At 33.3% G+C, this 27,595-nt stretch overlaps 1 protein-coding gene across 1 annotated transcript; it reads left to right on the forward strand.

Moving 5' to 3' along the window:
• Positions 1-16: 16 nt before the first annotated feature.
• Positions 17-27,217, forward strand: LOC131847588 (probable ATP-dependent RNA helicase spindle-E). Its single transcript, XM_059197182.1, has 27 exons — positions 17-363; positions 1,692-1,886; positions 2,764-2,985; positions 3,384-3,459; positions 3,630-3,922; positions 4,364-4,581; positions 5,096-5,274; positions 6,150-6,313; positions 7,139-7,306; positions 7,777-7,939; positions 8,349-8,476; positions 8,923-9,132; positions 9,693-9,803; positions 10,487-10,605; positions 10,934-10,991; positions 11,741-11,832; positions 12,022-12,145; positions 12,227-12,442; positions 12,669-12,884; positions 14,877-15,002; positions 15,377-15,537; positions 18,855-18,974; positions 19,478-19,600; positions 20,886-21,033; positions 23,225-23,346; positions 24,842-25,066; positions 26,472-27,217. The coding sequence occupies exons 1-27, from the start codon at positions 151-153 to the stop codon at positions 26,608-26,610; spliced, it is 4,329 nt and encodes a 1,442-aa protein (XP_059053165.1). The 5' UTR covers positions 17-150; the 3' UTR covers positions 26,611-27,217.
• The last annotated feature ends 378 nt before the right edge of the window (positions 27,218-27,595 follow it).

A 27,595-nucleotide genomic window follows, 5' to 3' on the forward strand; every position in this document is an offset into this window, starting at 1 on the left:
ATTTACTTGACAAGTACAAGTGCTTTTTCCGTTTGTTGTGTTCAATTTTATTGATATTCCCAGAAAAACAGAGAATATAACATTAAAAACTTTGTTAGATGTATATCTTCATGATTATTTTTAAAAAGTGACTGATTAATATTTTTTACAATGGATGAGTTGCGTGCTTTTTTAAATAATCCATGCCCGTCTAGCTCTCAAGTGATCAAACTTCGAGGTCCTATGACTGGAGGCCTTAGAATTACGAAGGAAGATGACATAAATGTAATGAATAGAAAGGAGGAACATCGTCGGACTATGGTCATGAGTGGCACCGATTACGCTAGAGAGGTTAAAGAACGCGAAACCGAACTTTATCTTAAGGTAAACAAACTATAGTAAACTTGTACAATTACAACGTTATAACTTTTGTAATTAAAAATGCTCTCATAATACAATAATTTATTTATTATCATTGTTATCTTATAATAATCACATGTAACACTATGTGTGATTGTTATGAGCCTAAATCTTGTAATGATAAATCTAGGTTTTTAATTTTAATTTTTTTATTGAAACTAACCCACTGACTAAAATGATCATATATTTAAACATTTTTATTTGAAATTTAGGAATAATACTTGTGCTGTATGTCGTGTTGTATGTTCAGCTCTATTTTCCATATTTAGCCTCTCATTTCTTAACTGTTTAGTCTTGCTGAGTAAGAAGAACTTCAGAGAATTTATAAATATAATGACCATTGTGGTCTATAGATTTAATATGTCACTTTATTTATGATGGTTGTTGCTTCTGTGTACTCACACAATGCAAACATTGTATTCATAAGTATGAGTACAGTGGACCTGCGGTAAACCGGCCCCCGTCTTATACTAGTGTATTATATATCAGCTCTGTAGCAAAAACACTGATAATTAAAGAAAAATGTGGTATTTTAGATTGCCTAAATGGTAACAAATCTTTTATTAGTTGACATACATTATGTATGTCAACTAATAAAAGAGTATGATTTGCACTTCTGAGTGTATATGTATACATACATATATAACATAGAATCTTATCACTGGATCTTTAATTTGTTGGATTACTTTTGTAAAAAATTCCAGACTATAGGGGACCCTTTAGATAGTACACTATAATCCATAAAATTCGATGGTTTGACACTGCTCTGCAAAATGTTTGTCGGATAACGGGGGGTCCACTATATTTGAATTAATCTGTGTGTTAATGTAAATAAACACTGTCCAATTCAAATGGTGTATTAGTATACCAGTGACATTATTATTTTATATAAACAAAAAATAAAATGTATTTGAGTATTTATAACAATAATTTAGTACCCATAACACAATCTCTACCTATCATAGAACTAGAAGGATAGGCAGTATGTGAACTGTACTGGTTTTCTATAATAATTTTGTTAGACTTATAAAATGCTAGCTTTACCCACAATGCAGCCTACATGGCATGTAACCTGTACCATTTATAATAATGTTCCTCCATGAAGGTAGATTTATTCTTACAGATTACTCAATTATTGGTTGAGCATTTCAATAAATAAATAAGTCAGTTCTCTTTATGATATTAGTATAGATTGCAGAGCAGTAGAGATGGCAATAGTAGGTGGTAAGAATGAAACTCTACACAATTGTGAATGTATAATTTTTAAATGGATTGTAATTTTAAATATTTAGAATGAAACAGAACGAGAAAAATGGCAAAGCATATCTGGGGGGCTGGAGTCATTGGAACATCTCTCAACATTTGGAACCTCTGTTCAAAATTTAGGTGAACTTACAGAAGAAGCTATGACTGAAGTTTATAACAAGTATTCCTTTCAAATGAAGGAAGGCACTAACAACCTAGCCATTGATGAATATAAGCAGCAGGTATTTGTACATATATTTTTATTGAACTTAAAAAAGTACACTAAATAAAATTTTATATTTAGGTTATTTAGGAACTATTCCATACAGGTGATAGTGGAACTGTATGGAATCTTTCCTAAATATCTATCAAGAGTCTAGATTATACAAAATTGTATTATATTTCATCAACCAAGTTCAGGTTTCTTATTATTTAGTTATATTATTTATTTATCATATATATTCTGTTACTTTACTGCAATTTGCGCAGGAGGCTAGGGTGGAAGTGTGTAACAGGAATCCAGGGAAGCACATACTTATTCATTTGCTCAATGAGCACATGCCATGGTTGAGTAGGCTGTCAAATGGTACTAACACTGCATCTGGGCATAGAGTTTACAAGATCCATTAGTCGCCATACAGTCTGTATTATTGTTATATTTGGTGTATCAACTGTATTCTTCATCTTTTTCTTCCATAATAATTGTTATTGGTCTCATTTTATTTTTTTTGTACCCTCCATCCTTATCATGACTGGTGACAAAACTTATCCTTGTGGCTGCATGCACACACATAGGTGTTAATGGAATTGAAGTCCTATGCCATTTAACTGGTCTGTGTATTGGTGAGCAAGAGCAAAACCATTGGATTAAGCAAAGGTTTTTGACAGAATTGCATCCTCATGTTTCCATATAGTTCCAATAAACATCTCTTTACTAAAAATAAAAAACAAACAGTACTTCTTTTAAGCTTCAGTAAATGTTTAAAGTTATATGGAATACTCCGTATCTACATATTAGTTGAGGAGAGGAAAACAAAATTAAATCCAGTAATTTCCCATGCCAAAAGAGGCAAATATGTGGTTGCTATATATCATTGTATATTTGACATATATTTTCAGATTCTAGACAGAATATCTGGTTATCCAGTAGTTATTATAGAAGGTCCAACTGGATGTGGGAAGACAACACAAGTACCTCAGTGGATTTTGGATGATTGTTATCAAAAACGAAAACCTTGCAAAATAATGGTAACCCAGCCAAGGCGAATTGCAGCTATATCTATAGCCAAACGAGTAGCTCAGGAGCGAGGCTGGGATGTTGGAGGTTTAGTGGGATACCAGGTAATTGCCAAAATCAATAATTATATTTTTATTTTATTATGTCTTGAGATCTAGTGATTTATTAATTACCATTATTTACTTAATACCAACAGAATGTGAATTAAAATCGGGCTGACAAAAAAGAATTGTGGGACATTTTATATTTCGTACTTAATCTCCGGTAATGGAAACATCTTTAACACGTATTAATTCGAGAGAAAAAATGTAGTATGTAGGTATGTTAACTGGTGCGTATATAACGTCCCGACATTTTTATTTATTTATTTAAAATAAATAAATAAACTCCCGACATTGTCAATGATATCTCTGACTCATCTTCATAACCTCTCCTCATCTGGGCTACAGTTGTGAAGGATAATTATATTTATTTTTAATTTTGTAACAACTTTGTATTTTAGGTGGGACTAGAAAACAGAACAACAAATGATACTCGTATACATTATGTTACTACCGGCGTACTGCTTCAGAAGTTAGGTAAGGTGTTTCATAATTTTCTAGCAATATTTCTATATTTTATGCTAATTTAGAAGTGAAGATAGGGTCTGATCCATTGATAATAGTCCTTAGTAATAAATATTTTGTAAAGACACCATATATAATATGCTTGACTAAGTTTAAAGTATTCAATAATAATTTCATTTCAGTGGGCGCAAAAAATATGAATCAATACACACACATTATTCTTGACGAAGTTCATGAGCGTGGACAAGAGATGGATTTCCTCCTGCTAGTAGTCAAAAAGCTACTGTATACAGTATCTCCAGGAGTCAAAGTGGTGCTCATGTCAGCCACATTTAATAGGAAGGCTTTCACGGACTACTTTCTTATACCTACACCTCGAGGACTGCAGATGTCATCAGGTGTCAAAGTTGTGAAGAAAGAACCGATGTTTACAGTCAAGACATTTTATTTAAATCATTTAAATAAATTTGGTTCCGTAAGTATATTTAAATTCTATAAATTAAAATCTTCATTCTTTACCTTTAAGTATTATAAAACTAAGTAGTTGTTGTCGGCTGTCTGTTTCTTTGTTTACTTCTAAATCATATTTTGATAAATTTTCGTCATCATTTCAAGATTTATTTCTGAAAGGTTTATATATCTGTGTAATAAATTTTACTTCTATGGTATTTCTTACATAGTTTGTTAGTTTAATTATAGATTTTACCCATCTTGTTCCATGAATTTCAAAAGAAGGACTTTTGTGACATTAAAAAAAAACTTTATTGTATTAACTGTTAATGACAGACTGCAAACTACATAGAACAGAATCTATTTTGATATAACTCTAATTCCTTAGTTATATTAAAATTTTCTTCGAACACTAAATGTGAATATGTTTAAACCAAATATTATAGTAAATTTAAATCTCCATTAGATACTTGACTTGTCAAGACCAAAAAGAGAGGAACCAGGCATAGTCACAGAGATGTATCACTTGGTCATAAAGTTGGTTAATGCATTTGAACATATTGACAAACAAGAGGACACCTATGAAGATCGTTCTGAAGCTGACCTACCTTCAGTTTTAATTTTCTTACCTGGCATAAATGAGATAGAAGATCTATACAGTTGTCTAACAGATCTTGCATTAAGGTAATAATCGAATATAATTTTTCTTGTATAGATTATAATTTATTTTAATGAATTTTTTAAGTGGTGAAAATGATATGCTTCACCTGTCTGTGCTACTGTTAGCGGGACACCAGTAGAACATTCTAGGATCAAGCATTTATATTAAGAAATTACAAAAAATTCTCTCTTCATCTTAGATTATTATTTAACAATATTTTTACTGTATTTAATAAAACAAATCTGGCCGACCCTTGCAGCATTTGTATATATATATTGGGAATAAATTTTCCCTGATTATACAACATTTTTCATTGATCCACTCAGATTAGTCTGAGTGTAAATTTATGTATGTACTTATAGAACTCACAGTTCCTGAAATTAGCACACTTTACCAGTAAAACTCTTCAGCTTTATAATAATTATTCTCATATAAAACTAATAATAATTTCTTTTGTGATTGAGATTCACGAAAAAGGTACTAAGGGTACATGGACGAAATCCTCAAACAGTACATACCTTTCTCTTGTTTATTTAGAAAAAAAATAGTAGACGCGCAGTGTGCTTCGTACAAGTGGTGGGTGCTGCCGCTGCACTCGACCATCACTGCAGATGAACAGGTTCGTGTGTTCCAACGCGCGCCGCCAGGGCACCGCAAGATCATCCTCTCCACCAATATTGCCGAGAGCTCCATCACAGTGCCAGATATTAAATACGGTACTATAATTATTTTTATATTATTGGAATAGCAAACAACCTGATGCTAAATGGTAATATAAACAAGAGCACTACGGATATTGATACTGATCTTGCATTGAAAATCCAAGTGTCACGCCCAGTGCTGGATTAACCTAATGGTAATTGTAGAAAATACTACTGGCTCTATGCTCTCACTTTTATCTGAACACAATACCAAGAAGAAATAGAACTATTTTAAAAGTTTTCTCCTTCCGCCTGATGCTGACGTTAACAGACACAAACTACCCTCTGGCCCAGGACAAATCAGAGTATAATAAAAGTAGTTTGCTACAGTCCCCGCATTGGCTTAATTCGACATTGCTCATGCCTCTTATTATATGACTTCACTGCCTTACCTACAAAACAGCATCAAAGTAAATTACTTGGCGGCTTAAATAGGCGAGACTGAAGTGCCCACGTAGATGACTTTTTATGAAGTCAAACCAATTGCTTTGGATTGTATTACATTGATTGAACTCGAAATTTCTGTAACAGTGTTCAGCCAAACCACTGTCTGAAGATATATACCATGAAACCATATGTATATTTATTAAAGTTTTATATTATATTTAATTTTTATGAACTTATATATTTTGCTTATTTATGTAATTATATGATTTTGTAAGTATATTATTAGTATATATACACATATAATTTTCCGTATTAATATATTTTATATCTCAATACTATCTACTTATTAAATTGCACCGCTATTCAATCTCTGATCAACACGACGGTTGACTGGTAGAGAATGCCAACAGGCATTTAATCCATGTATACAGTTTTGTGTGCAAAAGAATAAATAAATACATTTTTATTATATGTGTAGACTAACAACTTGCTATTTTTAACAGTGGTCGACTTTTGTCTCGTGAAGATGCTAATGGCAGATGAGTACACTAACTTCACATCGCTGCAGCTGCAGTGGGCGTCCAAGACTAACTGTGACCAGCGAGCCGGCCGCGCCGGCAGGGTGCGCGATGGTCGCGTCTACAGACTCGTCACTGATAAGTTCTATGTAAATAACTTACAGTCATAAACAAAATATATTAATGTATCTACTTGAGGCAACTAATGGTCTATATTATAAATATCTTATAGGCTAACGTACATATGAAATATATTAAAATTATTATAAAATGAAAGTATAAATTGTCTCTGCGGTCACGGCACTGTTCACGTCAATCTGCCACGGTAACGCCGTTACACCACCCCTTTCGGCCAGTAGTCGCACTTCAAGAAGGTGGCAGCATGTTTTTACCTACACTGTCTAAGACTGTTGTCTAGATAGAGTAGTTATGTTGTCTAGATAGAAGGCATCTTATTTTATAGTATAAGGGGACAAAGGAAAAGGAAAAAACCTTTTTTTTTTAAGTTTTATTATTGTGTCAGTTTGGAAATACCATTGCTGGAAGGCGATTACACAACGTGGAGTATCGAAATGTAAATGTAATATTGATCTAGAAAACAGACTATTATAGTAGCTAGCTAAGCTTATCCTATAAGTGCAGAAGAATTTGCTACCCCGACTTACGCTTAAAAGATCGTGTATATCAATCAAATGTCAATGCAAAAAAACTTATATTAAATTATAGTTATATTAAACTTTAATTCTGACTAACGGAATGGTCAATAAATTAAAAATTAATATTAGAGCTGACTTTAGACTAGCTTCCCGCCACGTTGAATTCAAATATACATACCAAAATGTAGACACATCATATTGTGTTCGCCCTTCTTCGACAACTGTCAATACATTTCACTAGGACAAATATCCCTATTTGTCCTAGTGAAATGATCTGATAAAATATCGTGATCCTATATTTATTATTATTTCACACAGGAGAATCTCCCGCAAGATTGCCCGCCTGAAATAGTGCGTTGCCCACTGGAGCGGCTTGTACTTCTCGCAAAGATGTTGGACATGGGCCCTCCCAGTGACATCCTCGCGCTCGCTATGGACCCGCCAGACATCTCCAACATACACCGCACGATACTCGTACTTAAAGAGGTAAGGCCGAAACTTCTCAATTAAAAAGAATGTGCTATATAAAGATTGATGTATTTTTAAGCTTTTTATGAATAGTTAAAATTTAATAAAATTTAATAGTAGTAGGTTTTGAAATATGACGTCTCGAAATTGTTGTACGCTGACATGCTTTGTAATGTTTCATTATTTATTAATGGTACACATTTTTTACATTAAATTATACATTTTACACAACGGGCGTTAGAATGAAGTATTCTTAGACATATATTTCTAAAACCTATTAATATACATATGTGCTGATAATTTAAAATTTAAAACTGTCTTCAATTTTGACAAAGTTGATATGGTATATTCCTTCTCAAAAATAATTTTCACTTCGAAATCACACATACAATATGTGTGTTGAAGTTACTTTTTTTTGCATTGTACTAAATAATTTTAACACATTTGAAATCGGTTTCCTTATGAGACATATTAATATTGTTTTAAAGGTTGGAGCATTAAAGAAAAATCTGAATGATAACTGGAGTTCATCTGATGGCGATATTACATACTTGGGTCGCATTATGGCCAAGTTGCCGCTGGATGTTAGGGTTTCAAAATTGATTGTATTGGGATATATCTTTGGATGTTTTGAAGAAACTGTCATTATGGGTAAATAATATACATATATGAGTTTAACTTAGTAACTAGATCAAGAGCTATATTTCTTATTTTGAGACTATGAATTGTTTTTTTTTAAAAAGATTGAAGTTATACACCCTTAATTAAATATAACTTTCTTATAAACACAATACGGTATTATCTAGATAGTGTGTTGCTTCTCTCAATCTCAATTGACCAATTAAAGTTGCGCCACCTATGGCACAACAAATATGACTATGTACTATACATGTACTATACATTACATATATAACTTAATATAACAATAGTACAATACAAAAGAATGTGTCGTATAAATTCAGCTAATCATCTCACTCCCTCAGTCTTGGTTTGATTGTATTTTTAAAAAAGGGAAGAATAAACATTATACTTGTGCAATAGTATGTTCTTTTTAATACAGCGGCAGCTATGTCTGTGAAGAGTTTATTCAGCAGTCCGTTTCGTGAGAGGTTGAATGCCTACAATTCTAAATTGACATGGGCAGACGGTTCGACTAGTGATTGCATTGCGTTTTTAAATGTTTATAAGGTAAGATTTGTCTAGTTTCTATTGTATTATTATAAATTCTGTCAGTTTTTTTATGTATAATGTTCCATTAATCGTACTTAATGTTGGATGTGTATAACACATACATATTTTATGTATGTGTTATACACATCCACTTTTTATACTCAAATATCGTTGTTTATGTATAAAAAGAATAGTTCCGAATGACCTAATATTTATGATTGGATGATGATTTAAAATATAATAATAATAAATGTTTATTTTTCTGTACAGTGTAACTATTAACATGAGTTTAATTAAAGTTTCTATAACAGAAGCTATATTTCATGTCAAATAACTTGCCATATAATATAAAAAAAATTGAAGTACTAAATCTAATATGAATTCAATGTTTCTATTGTTGTTATATATATATGTATAATAATGTATATTTAAAAACTTTGTTATTTATAAAATCTAATCTGTAGGTTTGGAATCATCTGCGTCAACAAAATTTTTTCAAACAACAAGGCAACAATGAAGTGCAATGGGCTCGAAGATTTTACGTACAAGTTCGCGCGCTTAGAGAGCTCGACGACCTGGTGCGAGAGTTGCGTGTTCGATTATCCAGAGAAGGCATTGAACCACTAAAGGGGAACTCGCCGTGGGACAAGCACGAAATATCCCTCGTTCTAAAGGTATATAGGTGGTCGGCTTTGTCAGAATTTTGATATTTTTAGTAAGACATTTTATATTTTTGTGAGTTTTGAAGTTTTATATAACAGCCCTATAATACTCTAACCTTTACCCCAAATATGAGTAATTCTAATTTATCATATGTACCTATATAATGCGAGGAATTAATGGTAGTATGTTCTTCGACACCAAGATCAGTCAGAGGCAACCGTCAGCTTAATACATGAACAGCACGACGAACATCGCATTGAATTTGTTACGTCAGTAGTATCTATCATGGCTTCTTCTGGAGGCTACATGTGTTGCTTCTCCTGAAGGCTACATGTATTGTGTTGCGTTTACATTACATACATATATCCTGTAATTTTACTTCAAACTTGTACACAGTTTCAAAAGCAAGGCGACATGTATAGATGAGGCAGAAATATCTTCTCAGGTTTCTTTCTACAAAGTCTACTTCGGTATAAAGAGTTATTATTATTATTTTAAGGTTATTTTGTTACTTTAATATTCTAGTTGTTAGTAGTAAACTTCTAGGATTTATATGATGACATTTTGACAGGTGCTATTGGCCGGCGCGTTCTACCCACAGTACTTCATACAGGTGTCGCAAGATGAAGCACGGGAGCGGGAGGCTATACGCACGCTCGGTGGACACGATCCCAGGAATACGGTGAGTTTCAACAAGCCGTAATTACTACTTAGTATTATCAATATTATTATAATAATAATAACCCTGAATAATTTACACAGCCAAAATAATTCAATTAGACCCACGCTAAGCAAATTTTGTGTTATGGGTACTAAAACCTGACATAAATACCTAACAAAGTTTTTTTTTGTAATATATATACACAAATACAAACAATCATCTGTAATACAAATGTTTGCATTGTCCGAGGAATTGTTTTTTTTTAATTGAATATAATTATAAAGTAATTGAATTTAAACTTGTTCTACAATATATAGACTTCAATGAGGACGAAAGTGTTCAAATGACGGCATTATGTAAGCTGTAATTTTGAAATTAACTTAAAAATATAACAGTATGCAAGTAAATCAGGGCAATTGTAAAAAAAAAAACAATATTGTTATGTCATTAAGCAGAATATCACATGATACGTGCAACTGAATCTTACTAATATTATAAACACTAAAGTTTTTGAGTATGGATGGATATTTGTTACTCTCTCAAGCAATAACTACTTTACGGAATTTGATAAAACTTTACAGTACATTTATATATTTTAAACAGATATTATGACCATTGGGCGGAATATTGTGATAAACGTCAAGTGAGTGTGATGTAGACGAACTTGCGCTGATTAGCATCTGACATTCTATCCAACTTTGCAGGTGTACTTGAAGAATTTTCCAGACAATCAACCCGGCGAAGTGTACGCCTCTGCCATCAAGAAGGCAGTGAAACAGCAAATAGGAGATGAACCTCGAGTTAATTTCGACCTAAATAGCAGGTCCGGCATAATCAAATTATTTATGTTTTAATTGGATTGGCTACTTGGTTTAATGAATTTACAATCAATTGAATATATATTTTTTTCTGTAATATGTTGCCAATTTATAGATAATATGTAAAATAATGTAATGACATTCAAATATGGTGCTGATAAAAGATCAAGTTATTCCATTACGTTAATATTAGTTGTGAATCGTGTTAAAACTTATGTTGCACTTTAATAATGTGATAAAATTAAGTTGCTCTGGTTATGCTTTTATTATTGGTTGGTAATCATTCATACCTATATACATAAAATTTTTAATGTTTTTTTATTATTGTTTCAGGAAAGTTTACTTAACATTCTCTGATAAACAAGACTTAAAGGCAGCAAGCAACAGTGGTGTAAGTTTGAATTTCTATATATACATATTTACTATTGTATCCTGTGAGAAGTAACTTACACATGTTCATTTGAAAAAGAAATGTAATAGTTATCTTTTATATTTACACTAGTATTTTAAAGAGGTAGTTTTTAAATTTTGAGTATAGAATATTGTCCAATACAAATCCTTTTCACCAATATTTAGAACAGCCATAATGTGAATGTGAAGACACATTCAAAGTAACCCAAATATATGATACTGGACACACTAGTCGAGTTACATTTTTTTTATGTAACTTGAATGGCAATCAAGCCACTATCAGTCAGGTGACTGAGGTTGGCTAACCTGATGGTAAGTTAAATATGGATAGCAACAAATATGTATATTACATCATCATATAAGCATCATAATTGATTTAACTTATATCATATATATGTATATTCGGTTTAGGGCCTGGTGATCTGTACTCCAGGTCAAACCTATTTAAGACACCAGCTTCTCACAGCATATTGATTGTATAAGTAATTTTATGCATTGTATTATCAAAAATACTACATGTATTTATTGCCATGTTTGTGAGGAGAAATAAATAAATAAAACAACTGTATTTACAGTATAATGTAGTATATGACTTTCAGGGACTATTGTAGTGGTAAATGGACGGAGGTATAGGTATCTCGGCCCATTCACCACCGTCAATTCTCGCTGATATCATTTAATTCTCTGTCACTTTTGTTCTAAAATTACAGTTATGGGTATTATTTTTAGGATCCAACAATACCTGGACAAGTATTACTGCCAGTTTACAAAGCAATCAAGGCCAGACAGTTGAAAATGGATATTAGGATACCTTTATTATCGTATGTATTGCAATTATTTGAAATCACTAATATTATGCCCTATCTATGCCTCATACTATTAACTATATTTTTTGATCAATTTCACCTTTTCAAAAGCACTTTTTGATCAGTCTAAATATTAAAATCAGTTCACAATGTGATATGGTAATAGAAACGTTAATAATTAAAATATAAATTCTGTTTTTAAAGCGTGGAGAAAGCAAATGCATTGTATAGTATGCTGCAAGAAAGTAAAAAGGATCTTAATATAAACAAAATGGCGCCTCGGTTACCTGAAGTAGATGACACGCACTTTCCACTAAAAATATCCCATGTAAGTTGACGATTATTTTTACTAATATTATAAATATAAAAAGTGTAAAAATCATTCATCATATTTATGTTACCTTTATAGATGAACAGCGTAAGTAAGTTCTGGGCACAGTATGATGATGAATCGACGGTGTGCGAGCTACGGCAAATACGACAGGAACTGAATCGTGCACCGCTGCTTGCGTATACAGGGGATGTGGCAACTGGACAGTGGTACGCCGCGCCCTATACCGGACCAGAAGGCACTGAGTTACACCGCGTGCGCATACTCTCGATGCTGCCTAGAGATATGATCGAGGTGATTTTAGTTTATATTTATTGGCATACGCAAAGATACTATGTCTATTTATTTGTAAATTCTTTATTGGACCATATATTTACAAGAGATATTGATGTTGAAAAGACGGTCTTGTCGCCCAGACAACCTTTGGATTTAGAAAAAAGACAAAAAAATGATAGGTGGGGCATGAATAATAGTAGTATATAATTGGTAAAAATGAACAATAAGAATGTAACATGTACAGGTTCTGTACATAGACTACGGTAGCTACGGGCGCGTGAACAAGTGCAACCTGTACCAATTGCCAAGCGGTGCGAGCCAAGTGTCGCCGCCGCTCGCGATGCAATGCGCGCTGGCGGAGATTGCGCCCTCACCGTTACTCGAGCCGCACGCGCAATGGACACGTGACGCCTCCGATTGCTTCCGACAATATATGAAGAAAGGACGCCTCATTGGCAAGGTTGGTTTTTTAATTTTCAAAAAATATCCAGCTTTAAGGGGGTCTTCCTATGTGACGGCCTGTTTTTTAGGGATATTTTAGGATTTTTTTTCTACGACCAGTAAATATTTAGAGCTTCAAGTTTTTTATCATTTATTAACACATATTTGGACAGTATAAATATAAAATTTCAGCTAAAAATATTCAGTCAAACTAGAGTTACAGCGCTCTGAACACCCCCGCCTCGAAAAAAAGAGCTCCCACTTCCTCCACGATTCCGGCTGATCGGCTTATCTGAAAAAAAAAAAAAAAACGGCGTTTTAATTTGTAGGCTTAAAAGCACGGAATGACCTATAATCAAATGAATATAAAAAAAATTGGATTTTTGATAGATATTTGAAATAAAAGTTGCAAATTAGGCGTTTTTTTTTTGTTTTTTGCTATAAAAAAATCGAAGTTTTGAAAATTTTCGATTGATAATAGTTCATTCCATGCGTTTACATATATTGAGTGTGCCCTGTAAATTTCAAGTAATTCGGTCCAGCCGTTTCTGAGATACAATGGAGGAAAGTTTGAAAAACACAGTTTTGAGAAAAACGCGTTTAAAGTTTCAAGTCCGTTAAAAACTATTAAAATATCAACTTACTCTCAATCGGCGATGCCTGGTCCATAGAGTATTCCTTCCTCTTCCTCGTGAAACTCTTTTAAAGCAGATTGTTCAGCTCTTGAGTCAATCCTGGCTTGTTTAACGACATCACTTACGCGCCGCTCAGAGCGTAAGATTCGCTTTTCATCCCGTTTCTCAACATACGCTTGGGCTTCACGACCAACAGGGCATCCCATAATCGACATAACTTTTAAAATACCTTGAAAACCTTCATTAAAGATAATAACTGCTAAGTAGCTAGCAATTTCAACAACTTTGGGACCAGAATGAAGATGTTTAGGAGCGAAAGTCCAAATCAAAGAATTCAAAGATTCGTTATTGTTTTGTGTCTCTGCTCCTAAACAACGAATTAATAATTCGTCTTTCGATAAATCTTCGAAAACCGGTTTGATAGCTTCTTGGACTTGCGGAATTAGAGGTGGTTTATCGTGATGAAATTGGTCCAGTTCATTATTAGCTTCAGCCTTACGCCATTTACACCAACTGTCTTCGCCTTCTGGACAAAATTGATGCTGAGGGTTTTCATCAGAAGAACATTTGTGATAGTACGTTGCCCAAACTTCCTTTCTCATATCTTCAAGCGAATCTGGATGGCGTCGAATTGCTAATCCGTAGAATTTTGTAATTTCTTGGATAACTTTATCAGTAAGTTTACCTGCTCCTTTTCCTCCTATTCCTTTATTGGTTTTATCCTTTTTAACAGCCCGAAGTCGTGTTCCCATCCTCTTTTCTACGTGACCCACACATTCTTTTTTTAACGGTACACAATAGGCCCGGTCTCTAACTGCCAACTCACCGCTCCGAACCGCTCTTTCTTTTACCTGCTGTATCTTTAAAACGACTTCGAATTTTCTAAAATCGCTTTACTACCGTATTCTAGACATGTTAACGGAGCAATTTATGAAAAAAAAAAAAAAACGATTTTTTCAACCCATCACATAGGAAGACCCCCTTAATTTACAGAATTTTATATTACGTATTCTGTCCATCTTATTATATATATTTATATCACGTCTTCTGGCGGTAAACGATTACCCAAATATACGCATTGCCAACCTATAAAAAAATTGTAGTATACCCTTTTGAAAAACTCCGTGCTGTAGTGAAAACCTCGGCAAGTAATTACATTCTATAATCTGAATGCGTCGATTTACTGAGCGGCTGAAGGTACATTCCTGACGGATACGACTTCAGTCTGATAGTACCGCTAGGGGTTCGAACTTCGGCAAGGGCCGTCGTGACTTCGATGACCGTTTGAATAGCGCAGGAAAAGGATTATAGGCCGGTGAATTATCATTAGCATAAAGTAATTACAAAGAGTACTACAAGTAACTTTCTTCTTATAGGTGTATTCTGTAACACACGGCGTGGTGTCCATCGAGCTGCTGTCCAATGGTGGTAAAACTAGCGTCAATCAAGAATTGTTGAAACGTGGTTACGCTATACCTTGTGAAGAAAGCTATGACTCTAAAGTAAGATACACTTATATTGTAATCTATATTTATATAATAATAATACAATGAGAGAGACTTTTTAGAAATTTGTTACAGACTTGCATTTTTTTTGTTATTCTATTTTATCATAGTTTATACTAGGTGTTACTGGCAACTTTGTATGCTTCTTTTAGATAATAAAAATAGTTCTTTTCCAATCTTGATTACGATTTTCATTACGATCCATAAATTAACGTTAACGTACAAATAATTAAATTAAACATGTCATTTTTTTCCATTATGTAACGTTAAAATGTTTAATGATAATATCTCTCGTTCAATTTATCTAACCACTTGGTTTGAAATGAATTAGAGAGGAACACTTTTGAACTTTAATTTGTTTATTTAATCAGCTAAATCACGACCTACGACTGACGGCGTCAGATCTACACATGACACAGAAGCGAGCCTACAACAAGGAGCAGGCTGAGATGGCAGTGTACCAACAGCGAGACTACGATCCGCCCAGCGCGAAAGACTGTATCTCCGATGTATGCCTCAAAGGACCGTATAGGTAAAGTTGTTCTTTAAATATGAGTCGAGGTGTAACAACACTATTAATTAAGTATTAGGGTATTGTACTGTCTTTAGATACTGAATGCGCAATCAATGAAGATTTATCTAAGTTGGATTGGTATGATTTATTTAAAGATAAATCGACTGAATCCTCTGTTGAGATAATTTATGAAATTGTTTACGGACTAATAAAAAAACACGTACCAATTAAAATTATAAAATCTACTCGTTTCCCGCCTTGGTTCTCTTCTTCTTTGAAGCATATATATAAAGATAAAACTCAAGCATGGATTAAATGGAAAAATATAAAAATAAGACTAATTATGAAAAATTTTCACTGTATAGAGAACGATTCAAAAAGGAATCACAAAAATGTTATTGTTCTTACATTGATAAAGTTGAAAGTAGTATAAAAGACAACATAAAGTTTTTTTGGACATTCGTTTCTAATAGGGATGATATTCCTGAGTCACTATATTATAATGATAAAATCACTGAAAAACCTGAAGAGGCTTGTAATTTATTTTCAGACTTTTTTCATTCTGTTTTTGAACCCTCATCCGTAACAGAAGATTATGATATAGACAATATTAACTCAAATATAAACAACAATAGTAGTAATGTGGTAATAACTAACATTACATTCAGTATCGATCAGGTACTTAAGGAACTTAAGCTGCTGGATATTTCTAAAGGTGCAGGTACTGATAATATTCCAGCCTACTTTCTAAAGTTAACTGCAGTGACATTATGTAAACCATTGCACTATCTATTTAATAACTGTCTACGTGACGGTGTATGTCCGATTATTTGGAAATCAGCACGTGTCGTACCAATACATAAAGGGGGTTGTAAAAAAAATATTGAAAACTATCGCCCAATCTCAATTTTACCAACGTTATCTAAAATACTTGAGAGACTCGTGCATAATGCTATTTATCCCATAATTCATGACAATATTATTCCTCAGCAGCACGGCTTTGTTGAACGTCGTTCTACTACTACAAACCTGGTAGTCTATGCCTCTTATCTATTTGAGACTTTGGACCAAAACAAACAAACAGACAGTGTATATATAGATTTCAGAAAGGCATTTGATACAATAGATCATAAATGCCTTCTAGAAAAAATTGCATTCAACGGTACACGAGGTTGTCTTTGGCGTTGGTTTAAATCCTACATCACAAACAGAACTCAAAAAGTTGTAATTAATGGGCATTAATCCGATTTAATGTCCATATGTTCTGGAGTACCTCAGGGGTCGATCCTTGGTCCTTTACTTTTTATAATGTTCATAAATGATGTCAATTCATGTTTTAAGTTTTGCAAAATTTTATTGTATGCTGATGACCTTAAAATATATCATGTAATTGATGGTCCCAATGATCATATACATTTTCAGGAGGATCTGAATCGTTTCAGCAGTTACTGTAAAACTAACAAGCTAACACTTAGTCTAACAAAATGTAAAAGTATCACTTTCTCCAGAAAGCGAAATATAAGCAAGTTCTCTTACACATTGTGTAATTCTGTCCTCAATAATGTGGAAATAATCAAAGACTTAGGTATTACTTTAGACACTAGGCTCGTACTTGATACACATATCGATAATATAATTAATAAAGCATTTAAAATGTATGGTTATGTTATGAGAACCTGTGTTAATTTTAAAAGCCCTTCTACTTACTTATATTTATACAAAAGTCTTATTCGCTCTCAATTAGAATATGCCGTAACTGTTTGGAACCCTTTTTACAATATATATTCGGATAGAATTGAAATGGTACAGAAAAAATTTCTACGCCGATTACAATATAAGTTTTACCATAGCCATCTTTCTTATGACAGACTTTTGAAGAAATTTGATTTATTAAATCTAACATCGCGACGCACACAACTTGAGATTATGTTTTTATATGATATAGTCCAAAATAAATATGATTGCACCTCTTTGACAAACCAGATAAGTTACCGAGTTCCATCGCGAGCACAAATGAGAACGTCAAGAAAACAGGAATTGTTCGCTGTTAACAGATGTCGTACAAACTCTGGTACTCGGTCACCAATTAATAGAATTGTTAAAGCATATAATGATAAGTTCTCTAATATAGATATATTTGCTACTAGACCATCATTATTCAAAAAGATGGTTGGTCAGAATTTGTCACATACCCACTTAACTTAATAGATGTTAATTTTTATTCTTAGTAATTCCTTTTTTTTTTATTTATTACTATTATTTTATTTTATTTCATTTTACGCTTTCTTATATTAATAGATAAGTTGCATTTTGAGTCAATATTTGTAATTTTGTATAAAATTCACCACTACTCTAGACAAATTTGCGTGATTATATAATTATTGTCTTAAGTAAACTGTGATTAACGTCGTTGGTGATACATTTATCTTTCATCTCATCACATATTGTATGTATATTTAATATTGTATTACTGTTTGTTAGTCCTAAATAAATAAATAAAAAAAAAAGAATGAAAGTTGCTTTGGATTTTGTAACGCGTAATTTTGTCGCTGTAAACCTATGTTTATTTTATAGTACATACGTACAAATTACAGTACAAAACGCGTGTGTCGTATTGGGAAATATATTAAAAATATATGTAAATATGAAGGATGTTTGTATAATTCTAGAATATTTTCCATTCATTATAGATAATCGGGTAAAAATAAATAACATACGTCGATAGGCATATACGACTCGTATTTTATTATATACTGTCTGTTGGATTTACGAGTCGCCCGCCTGAATTCAGAAACAGGTACCCTATGAGTTACTCCAAAAAAATTTATTGATTTGTATACCAAATTTCAGTCTGTCTGTTTTTGCGTGAAGATAAACAAGCGTCCATCTAAATTTTTATTTTGTTTAGTCTGCGGTAGCAATGCGCCGACTGAAATGTAGAGAGTATATTATAAAGAGTAAAAGAATATATTATAAAGAGAGATAGCGGATTTGAGAAATACTACTTATTCTTAATTTGACCACAGAGTTTTGCAATAAATAAATTAGTATATATGCATGTAGGTGTGAAATACGTGATAGAGTTTATAAAGTATTTTTTATACAAAATGTTTAAAAAAAATGTTAGCATTTTGCATTCTACTATATAAACTATAAGTGAGCGAAATTTTATGCGCGTATGTGCGTCCAATTTTTGTAACATGTGGTACAAAATTTTGGATACACGTATTAAGATATAAATATTGTGTTAATGAATACATATATAACTCACAAAGTTATAGCCATTCGGTCAAGGTGGTCTTACTAATTTTAATTAACTTTATTATTTGTGACAGTCCTCTGGAGACAACGGTACACAACCTGATGTACGGCAGCCAGGAGAAACAAGTGCACATTGAATGGAACTCAATAAATTCCGTGCTTCTCGACACAGACCCGCAAGAGGTCTACGAAAGGTACACATATAAATAAACTTTTTTTTAACCTATCATTCGTTATGTACTAAGGATTCAATGTTAAGTTCTTATTTAAAGATTCCGTAACGCGACATCGCCCTGTTATAATTGTTAATAAAATCTCTTAATTTGTTTAATCTCTTTATGGCATTAATATAGAATGGTTTATATTAAATTTGCTAAGTTTTAGAAGGATTTTACAACTATACGAATGAATAATGTTTCTAGCTTATCACGTTATACTCTATGCTATTTCTATTTATAGTCGACGGTTGTCGACATCATTAAATTATATTTTAACATTTATTTACGAGTATATTTGTTTTTTTATATGTACTTATAATCAGAACCTTTCCAAGTCGGTTATAATGTTATAATGCTTTATTGTGCACCAAATAACTTTCACATTTGTGTACATCACTGTACCAACTTAATAAAGGTATAATAGTGTTAAATCATGATATTGTAAAATTCCTATTAGTATAAAATATTTTTTTATTCAGATTGGTGGTTGCTGCGGTGGTAGGACAGAGTCAATCGAGCAGTTCACTCACTCTCCGTCACACCACGCTGATGCCCAACATTCCTGGCCTGCCCGCCATCATCTCACTGCTTTTCTGTCCAGTGTAAGTATTATGGCATCTTTTGATTATTATTATTTTATTGCACTTATAAAATTGTACTATTTGGGGAGCTTAATACCACATGGCATTCTCTACCAGCTAACCATTAGGTAAGAACAAAAAGCGGTTGGTGGACAGTGGTGCGAAAGGACAAACCTATAATTATAATGAGCTTGAAAATTATTGAAAACTTGAGTATTACAATGTCCTTATAGTAAGTGTACGATAAAACTATTTGATTCCGAGTTATTCAACGAGGACACTACAAACTTTCTGAATTAGTAATATAAACATGTTTATATGTTCTTGTATGTCTTCTATATCTATAAATTATCTCATATATGTATAAGATAATTTATCTAGATCCAAGTATAACCTACGACAACATCTCGGGTTATATCTACCGCAATGCAGGTTCTCAATCTACGTTCCAGCTTAAAGATTAAGATTTGGCATTTAATTTAAAGTGTAAGGGCGGCACGACACATTAGTCCTTAGAAATTATATTTGTGATATATGTCGGGATGTGTATCTAAGGTCAACGCGAAATATACTGCTTTCTTATCAACGGGTCTATGTTCTGGAGTGTAATTTCAGTATCTATTTCTATCCAAACTATTTTGACTGTTCTTTCAATCAAGACTAAACTGCATAAATTGATGAAATTAATAGGTAGGTAATGATATCAAGGCTATACAATTGCGCGAATCATTGCAATCCAATGACATTGGATTAGAATTAGTTATTGACCGGCAGGTAGATGGTTAAATTGCAATTCCATAAAGATATAAAAAAGAATGGGACAGGATAATTAACTGCTTTTACAACGACACATTTTACACGCACGCACGCATTTTTGCACGATTACCGTGCCAGAGTTAGCGCGGGAAAGCCAACGCGCGCAACGTGTATTTGCGCGTAGGATTCCTGGCATTTGACTTTATAATATTATATGTTTCATTAATAGATTTTATTTCTAGAAACATATTTAAGATTTATAAATTATCAATAACTCTATTTTACGTCATGGTCAGTCTTCCGACATTTTGCAATGATAATTAATTACTTTAAAAAGGCGCTAAAGCATGCACGATTTTAAGAATGCGCGAGCTGACGGCGCTTGTGGTCTTCTCGTTCTTGTATACAAACATTTACATAGACATTTTTTTCCTGCGTGTTTCACTCGTGAAAGAGCGTACGTTTTCGAACGTACGTTACGAAGGAAACTATTAGGATTTTCTTTACTTAAACTTAATATAGATATAGAAGATTCATGTTGTTGCTGTAGGGCGGAGCTGCGTCGCGACGTCGGTGGCAGTCGGTACGTGAGCGTACTGTGTGGACTTGGCAGTACGGCTAACGCTGTACCATACTTCCCGGAGCATGACCTGCTCGTCTCCATCGACGCGGACCTGGCTGTTGAGGATATCGGCCTGGTGACGTATAATGATTTTTAATCACGGGAGGGGGTTGTTAGTAATGTGTACTAACAACCCCATTGTTGGCAATGTAACATGGAAAGTTGACCTCGGAGGATCGTGGTACATTGCCATTAGCCAAGATGAACTAACTGACCTGACTTCATGCTCATTTTATCCTTCTCAACCGGTGACTCGTAAACCTTAACGCACGTGCATCATTCCATTATTATCACTCATAAAAAAGTTGGATAAAACAGGGAGGACTTGTTAGTGTATTAAAAGTCCCATTTCATCTATACATATAAATAAAATTGGAGTGTCTGTTTGTAATATTGAAATAACTGGTTTTTACTACATGCTTATGAAATATTAATAATATGAAATGAATGCGAATGAAATATAAATATTAATAATAATAATTTTTGTCTGTCTATCTGTCGGTCTGTTTGTTCCGGCTAATCTCTGAAATGGCTGGACCGATTTTGACGGGACTTTTTTTGACAGGTAGCTGATGTAGTAAGGAGTAACTTAGGCTACTTTTATTTTAGAAACATTCTTTTATTTTAGTAAAATAAAGTTAAATTCCACGCGGACGAAGTCACGGGAACAGCTAGTTAGAGAATATTTCTGAACCATACTCAGTACAATAAGGGCATATTCATTAATATAAATAGGTATTCGTATACTGCGGAGTTGGAACTCGCGACAGTCGAAAGGTTACTCAGTGGTCCTCCTCTCGATAGATTTTTATTTTTATAGATATAGGTTTATTATATCAGATTGAGGACCACCAAATAGGGTACATTGATAGCAAGGGTACACTGTTACATATGCGTAGGTGTTTATAGTATTATTGAATTCGACGACCTCGATGGTCTAGCGGTTTAGCATGCCGCCTTACTTCCGATGGTCGCGGGTTCGATCGAACCAGCGACCATCGGAAGCATCTCAGGGCACAAACATAAAAATATATCTATATTTGTATTAGTTATCTAGTACCCATAACACAAGCTTTAGCTAGCTTAACTTGGGTCTAGATGGCACTGTGTTAGTTCTCATAAGATTATTATAATTATTGGTGTTTTGCGGGTGCGAAATAGAACTGTTTAATGTAAATTTATATTAAAAACCCACAAGATAACTAGGGTAACTATAGGACGTAATCGAAGCCTAATACCAGCAACAGTTGGAATAAACGGAAAGTGAAATTAAAAATGTACATAAATGATATGTGTGAAAACAGAACTTAGAATATAGATGCCAATTATATTAATTTAGGCCACATCGCCTTTGATATATGAAGTAATATGGTTATCCTGTAAACAGAACTCTAAAATGAACTCTCTGCGAGTGCATAACGGTATTGATTACAATGTGAATATTAATTAATCAAAATAAATTGATATAAATGTACTATACATTTGTATCAATTTATTTTGATTAAGAAGACGTAAATGCAAAATTTGTTGCGATTATTATTTAATTTGCAAACAGTGTCATACAAATGAATAAGCTATTTCTTTGATTGGGAATAATTGTGACAAGTCACGTAGTACTCAAGTATCATCATATGAATAATGTTTCAACATAATGGGAGAGTTTTTTTTTCCGAACTATTAAACACCTTGTGGAGACAAGTATTACGTCAAAGCGTGAGCACAGACTACACAACTTCAGAACGTTTTGATCTGATATTTGCCATAAGTGCTGACGTTAGGCATTAGCGTTGACACTGATAATATCTTCGATATATATGATGGCTTAATCAATTTTGATGAAATTTAAGTGTACTCGGGAGGTTGGATAAGAGTTTATTATCTTTTTATATCCCGAAGTAATAAGGGAGATCTACCGAAATTTATCTACTTCTATCTACTATCTATCAATTACTATATTTTATAATATTGGTATTTTTAATATGGCAAATAAACAATTGTTTTAGTTATAAATGTAAAAATTTGTATAGTTATTACTTAATCGTGCTTAGACTGGATGGATTCATACGAAATTTTGGTACATAGATTAACACAAAGGATATTTATCCGAATTTACAATTCAAAGTTTATCATAGAGTGACTGCAAACAGCGCGTATATTTGACATTATTTTACCGTATATGATTGCAATTACACTTCGACATATGTGATGGCACGGGCCCACGTAGTAGCAATGGACCTTTCTATAATGTTTTTTTTGTCTGACCACAGATAAACCACGTGCGTCATCTCATGGACTACATGATGTACTGCGCAGAAGGGCAGGACACGCCCACCGCCGACGACGAGTTCCGACCACAAGTGCCCGCCGTCATAAGGAAAGATATCATGAAGTAGGTATTTTTGTACTTGGCACCTACATATAAAATATCGTGACTTAGTGGTTTCTATCCAGTGTTACGAAAAATTATATTACGGAAGATTATATTCGTTTAGGTCAACACTAAATACCTGACGTGTGTTAATTTATATTTGTCGCTGCAGTCCACTGCATGCGACAACTCAGTCATATGCCACATTTATCTGTAAACGCAGATATATCTTTATTGATGTAGGTATATTACAGACTTTTATGATATGTCGAAATCTACCGTCAGTTCGGAATGCCATCGATCTCTATTCTTTTCAAATGGTTTTTGTAAAAATGTATAAGCCATTTTTACAAAAATACAGTTTTATTTAAAAAAAAATAGTGAGAATAGAGAATATTCGTTCAAATATGCCGCTATTGCCGCCATAGAGTAATGAAAACAACCATACCAAACTAAATTATTCAGAGAGAGCGGTAGGCTCGTCACCTGACACGTTAGCTTCAAATATACTTACCGAAATGTGGGCATGTAAAATATTGTGTTCACGTAGCCGACTATTGACAATGTATTTATTCGTATGATATAAAAGTATAAATATTAAAAATGCAAAATTTAAGTAATATATATCTAATATAATAGAATGCCCTCTAAATATAAATATATGGTAGTAAAATTACAGGGCATGGCATACCATCGTAGTCCTATGGTGAGCTGTTAACTAACTGTTTGCCGTATCAGTTACATTGAGAAAACAGTATTACAAAGTTTCAAAAAATGTAATTGTTCTTGCTCCATGCGCCAATTCGTATTGATAAACCAATTATATCTTGGCAAATCAAAACACCTGTTCACACTTAGCCCGATTGAATGGAAAATTTGATGGTACATGTAAACACTCATGTTTGTGTTGCCGAATTTTGTTTATATCCGCAAAAATCACCTTGGCACGATTTCAACGAAATGAGTGGTAAAATATTTTTGTTTTTAAATATTGATAAATTCAGACACTAATGTGTAAATTGAAATAATTTGTAAACAATGAGGCCATGGGCCATGACGGTCTAGTGGTTTACTATACAGACGTAAGTATTGAATATTGAGACCGATAAACCAATGTAATCCAAGCGATGGCGGTACATGAAAGTACCGACATCGCCCTTACCTGCATAATGATTATTTTTCTTATCAAATCGGTGGATCGATGAGGCGCGACGCAGTTAGAAATGCACTATATGGATGAAACACTTCTTATGATGGAATGGAGGATAATGGGATGGTGCACTCACCTGCGCTAATGGTACGTTGGCAGGGCACCAGTGAAGGATGATAAGATGAGCAAGAGGTCAGGCCAGTTCGCCCATCGTTGTAAATTCATCGTGAATTTATCACGATGGTTTTCAGGGGGAACCACGTGGAGATCAATCTGACATGGTTCATTGCTAGCAATGGAGATATTATTAACAATCCCCTTCCCCTCAAGATCAAACACTTAATGATGAATTTTAATTTGTCGCAGCCTCCTATTAAAACGTCGTAAGCACCGTGAACCTCAGACGGTGGAGAATGCGTGGGAATGGAAGTCGGTCCCTGAAGATGAACTGCTCGAGATATCCGTGCCGGACATGGTGGAGCGCGCTGAAGTGTTCCCGCTCCACACGCCGCAGGAACTGCATCCGCTGTCCATGGATCAGCTACTCGCCCTCAAGCGAGACAATGATCAGCTCAAACTCCTCGTAAGCAGGTTAGTTAATATGTCTTGTAATCGTGATAATTCTTATAGATTAGAATCGAATAGAAATTTTTTATTCAAATAAACGTACATTAAGCAGTTTTGTATAGTTATACTTATTTTATTTTAATCTACCGCCCATTCGGAACGCTGTCTCATCACAAGCAGGACGAGCAAGAATCTTGCGTCTTGCTCTTTTATAAATAAATGTTGTAACTTTACATTTTTGAGTTGAAATATAGGAATACAAACTACCAACTAGCACTAATTCATTACAGTTAAAATATGAACTACATAAGAGTATGGAACTACATAATATGGAAGGTACTATCAGATTATGAATATAGCTTTAAAGGATAAGAGGCATAAAATTTATATTGCCAAAATTAGTGGTATCACGTGTGTCATATGATAACGTGATGTCCGTTGTGATGTCCTCAAGCTTGTTTGTTATTCCATTATATAAAAGACATATAAATGGCTTTTATATAATGGAGTAACAAACAATAATATAATGGAAAAAATATAATGGAATAACATATATAAATAATATAATGGAATAACAAAAGCCATTTATATAAAAAATAACACCCTTCAAGGGTGCTATTTTTTTATATAAATGGCTTTCCCATTCCTAAGGACTACGCTATATTTTCATATCCAGTAATATTCCGCCATATTTTCAATCTGTTTGTTACTCGCAAAACAACTTTTGTGTATAAGTTATATACACAAAAGTTGTTTTGCGACGATTTCTACGGTTTCTTCAGCCAATGTTAGTCATGATAATTGTTATACAATTGATAATGAAAACCAGGATCTTATTTAATTTAAGTAACTTGACATGTACAATACTTAATAAGTCGAAGCGTTTTTAAAAATACATTCGTCTTCAATAAAGTGTTTATTTCATTAGGCCGTCTTTTTATATATTTGTTACATTTGAAAAGGTTTTTTCAAATGATAACGTTTTCCAATCCGGGCTGATTGTTTGCCATTACAACTACATAAAAAACTGTTAATAGCGGTGGCAATTTAGCGCGGTAAAGCCAGCGTGTGCAATCATGATTGATGTGTTTGTTGACTTTTTCGCGCGTTTTTGTGCAATTCCTTTAATTTCACTTTATTTTATAATTGTATTTTTAATTTCTCATATTTTATAAATTCTTAATAATTGTATACTTATGTTATTTCTCTATAGTCACATATCAGCCGTTTTGCAATGAATAATTAATTATTTAAAAAAAACGCACACGAATGTCGATCGCGGGAATGCGCGAGCTGTCGTTATCGTCTATCCTTTATCTTAGTCTACATTCACACACACATTGTTTTCTGCGTATAAGTCTATTTGCGCGTGAAAGAGCGTAAGTGTAAAAGCTGATATTATATTATATGAATGTTGTATTCCTTCCAGAACATCGATCTCGTCGAGTACGGAGCTATCGTGCAAGCTATGTGGAACAACGACGATGCCCACACACGCGATGCGTATACATCTCTACTCGAATGCACACAAGGAGAAGGAAGAGGATTTCCACATTTTCCAGTCTTAGATCCTATTTTTTTTAAATTATCTAGTTGATTCTATGCCACGTGTAAAATTACTAGTTGTTATAAGTAAATGTCGTAAGTTACATTTAAAAGAGTATTTATTACTCTTAGTTAAGTAACTTAAAAAGCCGTTATTTCGTATTACTAGTAGTATTAGTAATAAAATACTAAACTTGTTTTTAGAACTCCATTAGGTTATTAAGGTATTGTTTCTCATAAAACTAAATAAAAAACGATTTTTGACGAATCTCTAAGTATCGTATAAGATAAATATCGTTTGATACATGTTAATTATAAGTTATTTTTCAAATGTATGTTCTAAATATTGTGATATCGTATTTTAGTTATTACGTTCTAAGTCGTATTTAAATACCTACTGTACAGTTTTGTTTTCTATTCGGCCCCATGTGAATGACGCAAATGAACCGTTCTGTGTACAAGTAGAGGATAATGAGTACTGTAAAAATGATTATATTTTGGTTATGAATAAAGAAACAACCGTACATTTGTTTATTATTAACACATCGTTGATTATATTTTTACTTAAATTGTTGTTATCAGTTAGTTGCAATAAAGACTGACCTTTAATTCCTAAAATTGAGTATTACGTGTTTTATTTATAACGAAACTATCTTTTGCCCTCGATTTTGTTTTATTTTTTAGTTAAAATATCCAATGCCCATTGTTTCCTTCCTAATCTGTCTTCATGTATATCTCTTCAATATCTGTTCCGCGGGGGGATGGAGATTGTTAGTAATGAGGGCGTACCCCATTGTTGACCTCCTCGCGGTTGCCTTTGGAAATCATCGTGGTAAATTGTCATTTACCAAGATGAGCTAACTGACCTGACCTCATGCTCATATTATCATCCTCCACTAGTATACTCCGCCAGCGTAGACAGTTACACCATTCCATTATTATCCATAAAAAAAATGTTTTGCTGTTTCGTCGTCAAATGGTAACAAACACATATTTCGATCTCTTATT

The sequence above is a fragment of the Achroia grisella genome, unplaced genomic scaffold (genome assembly GCF_030625045.1).
Source record: "Achroia grisella isolate CSIRO2021 unplaced genomic scaffold, CSIRO_AGI_Agris_v1 utg540, whole genome shotgun sequence".
Classification (NCBI taxonomy): Eukaryota; Metazoa; Arthropoda; class Insecta; order Lepidoptera; family Pyralidae; genus Achroia; species Achroia grisella.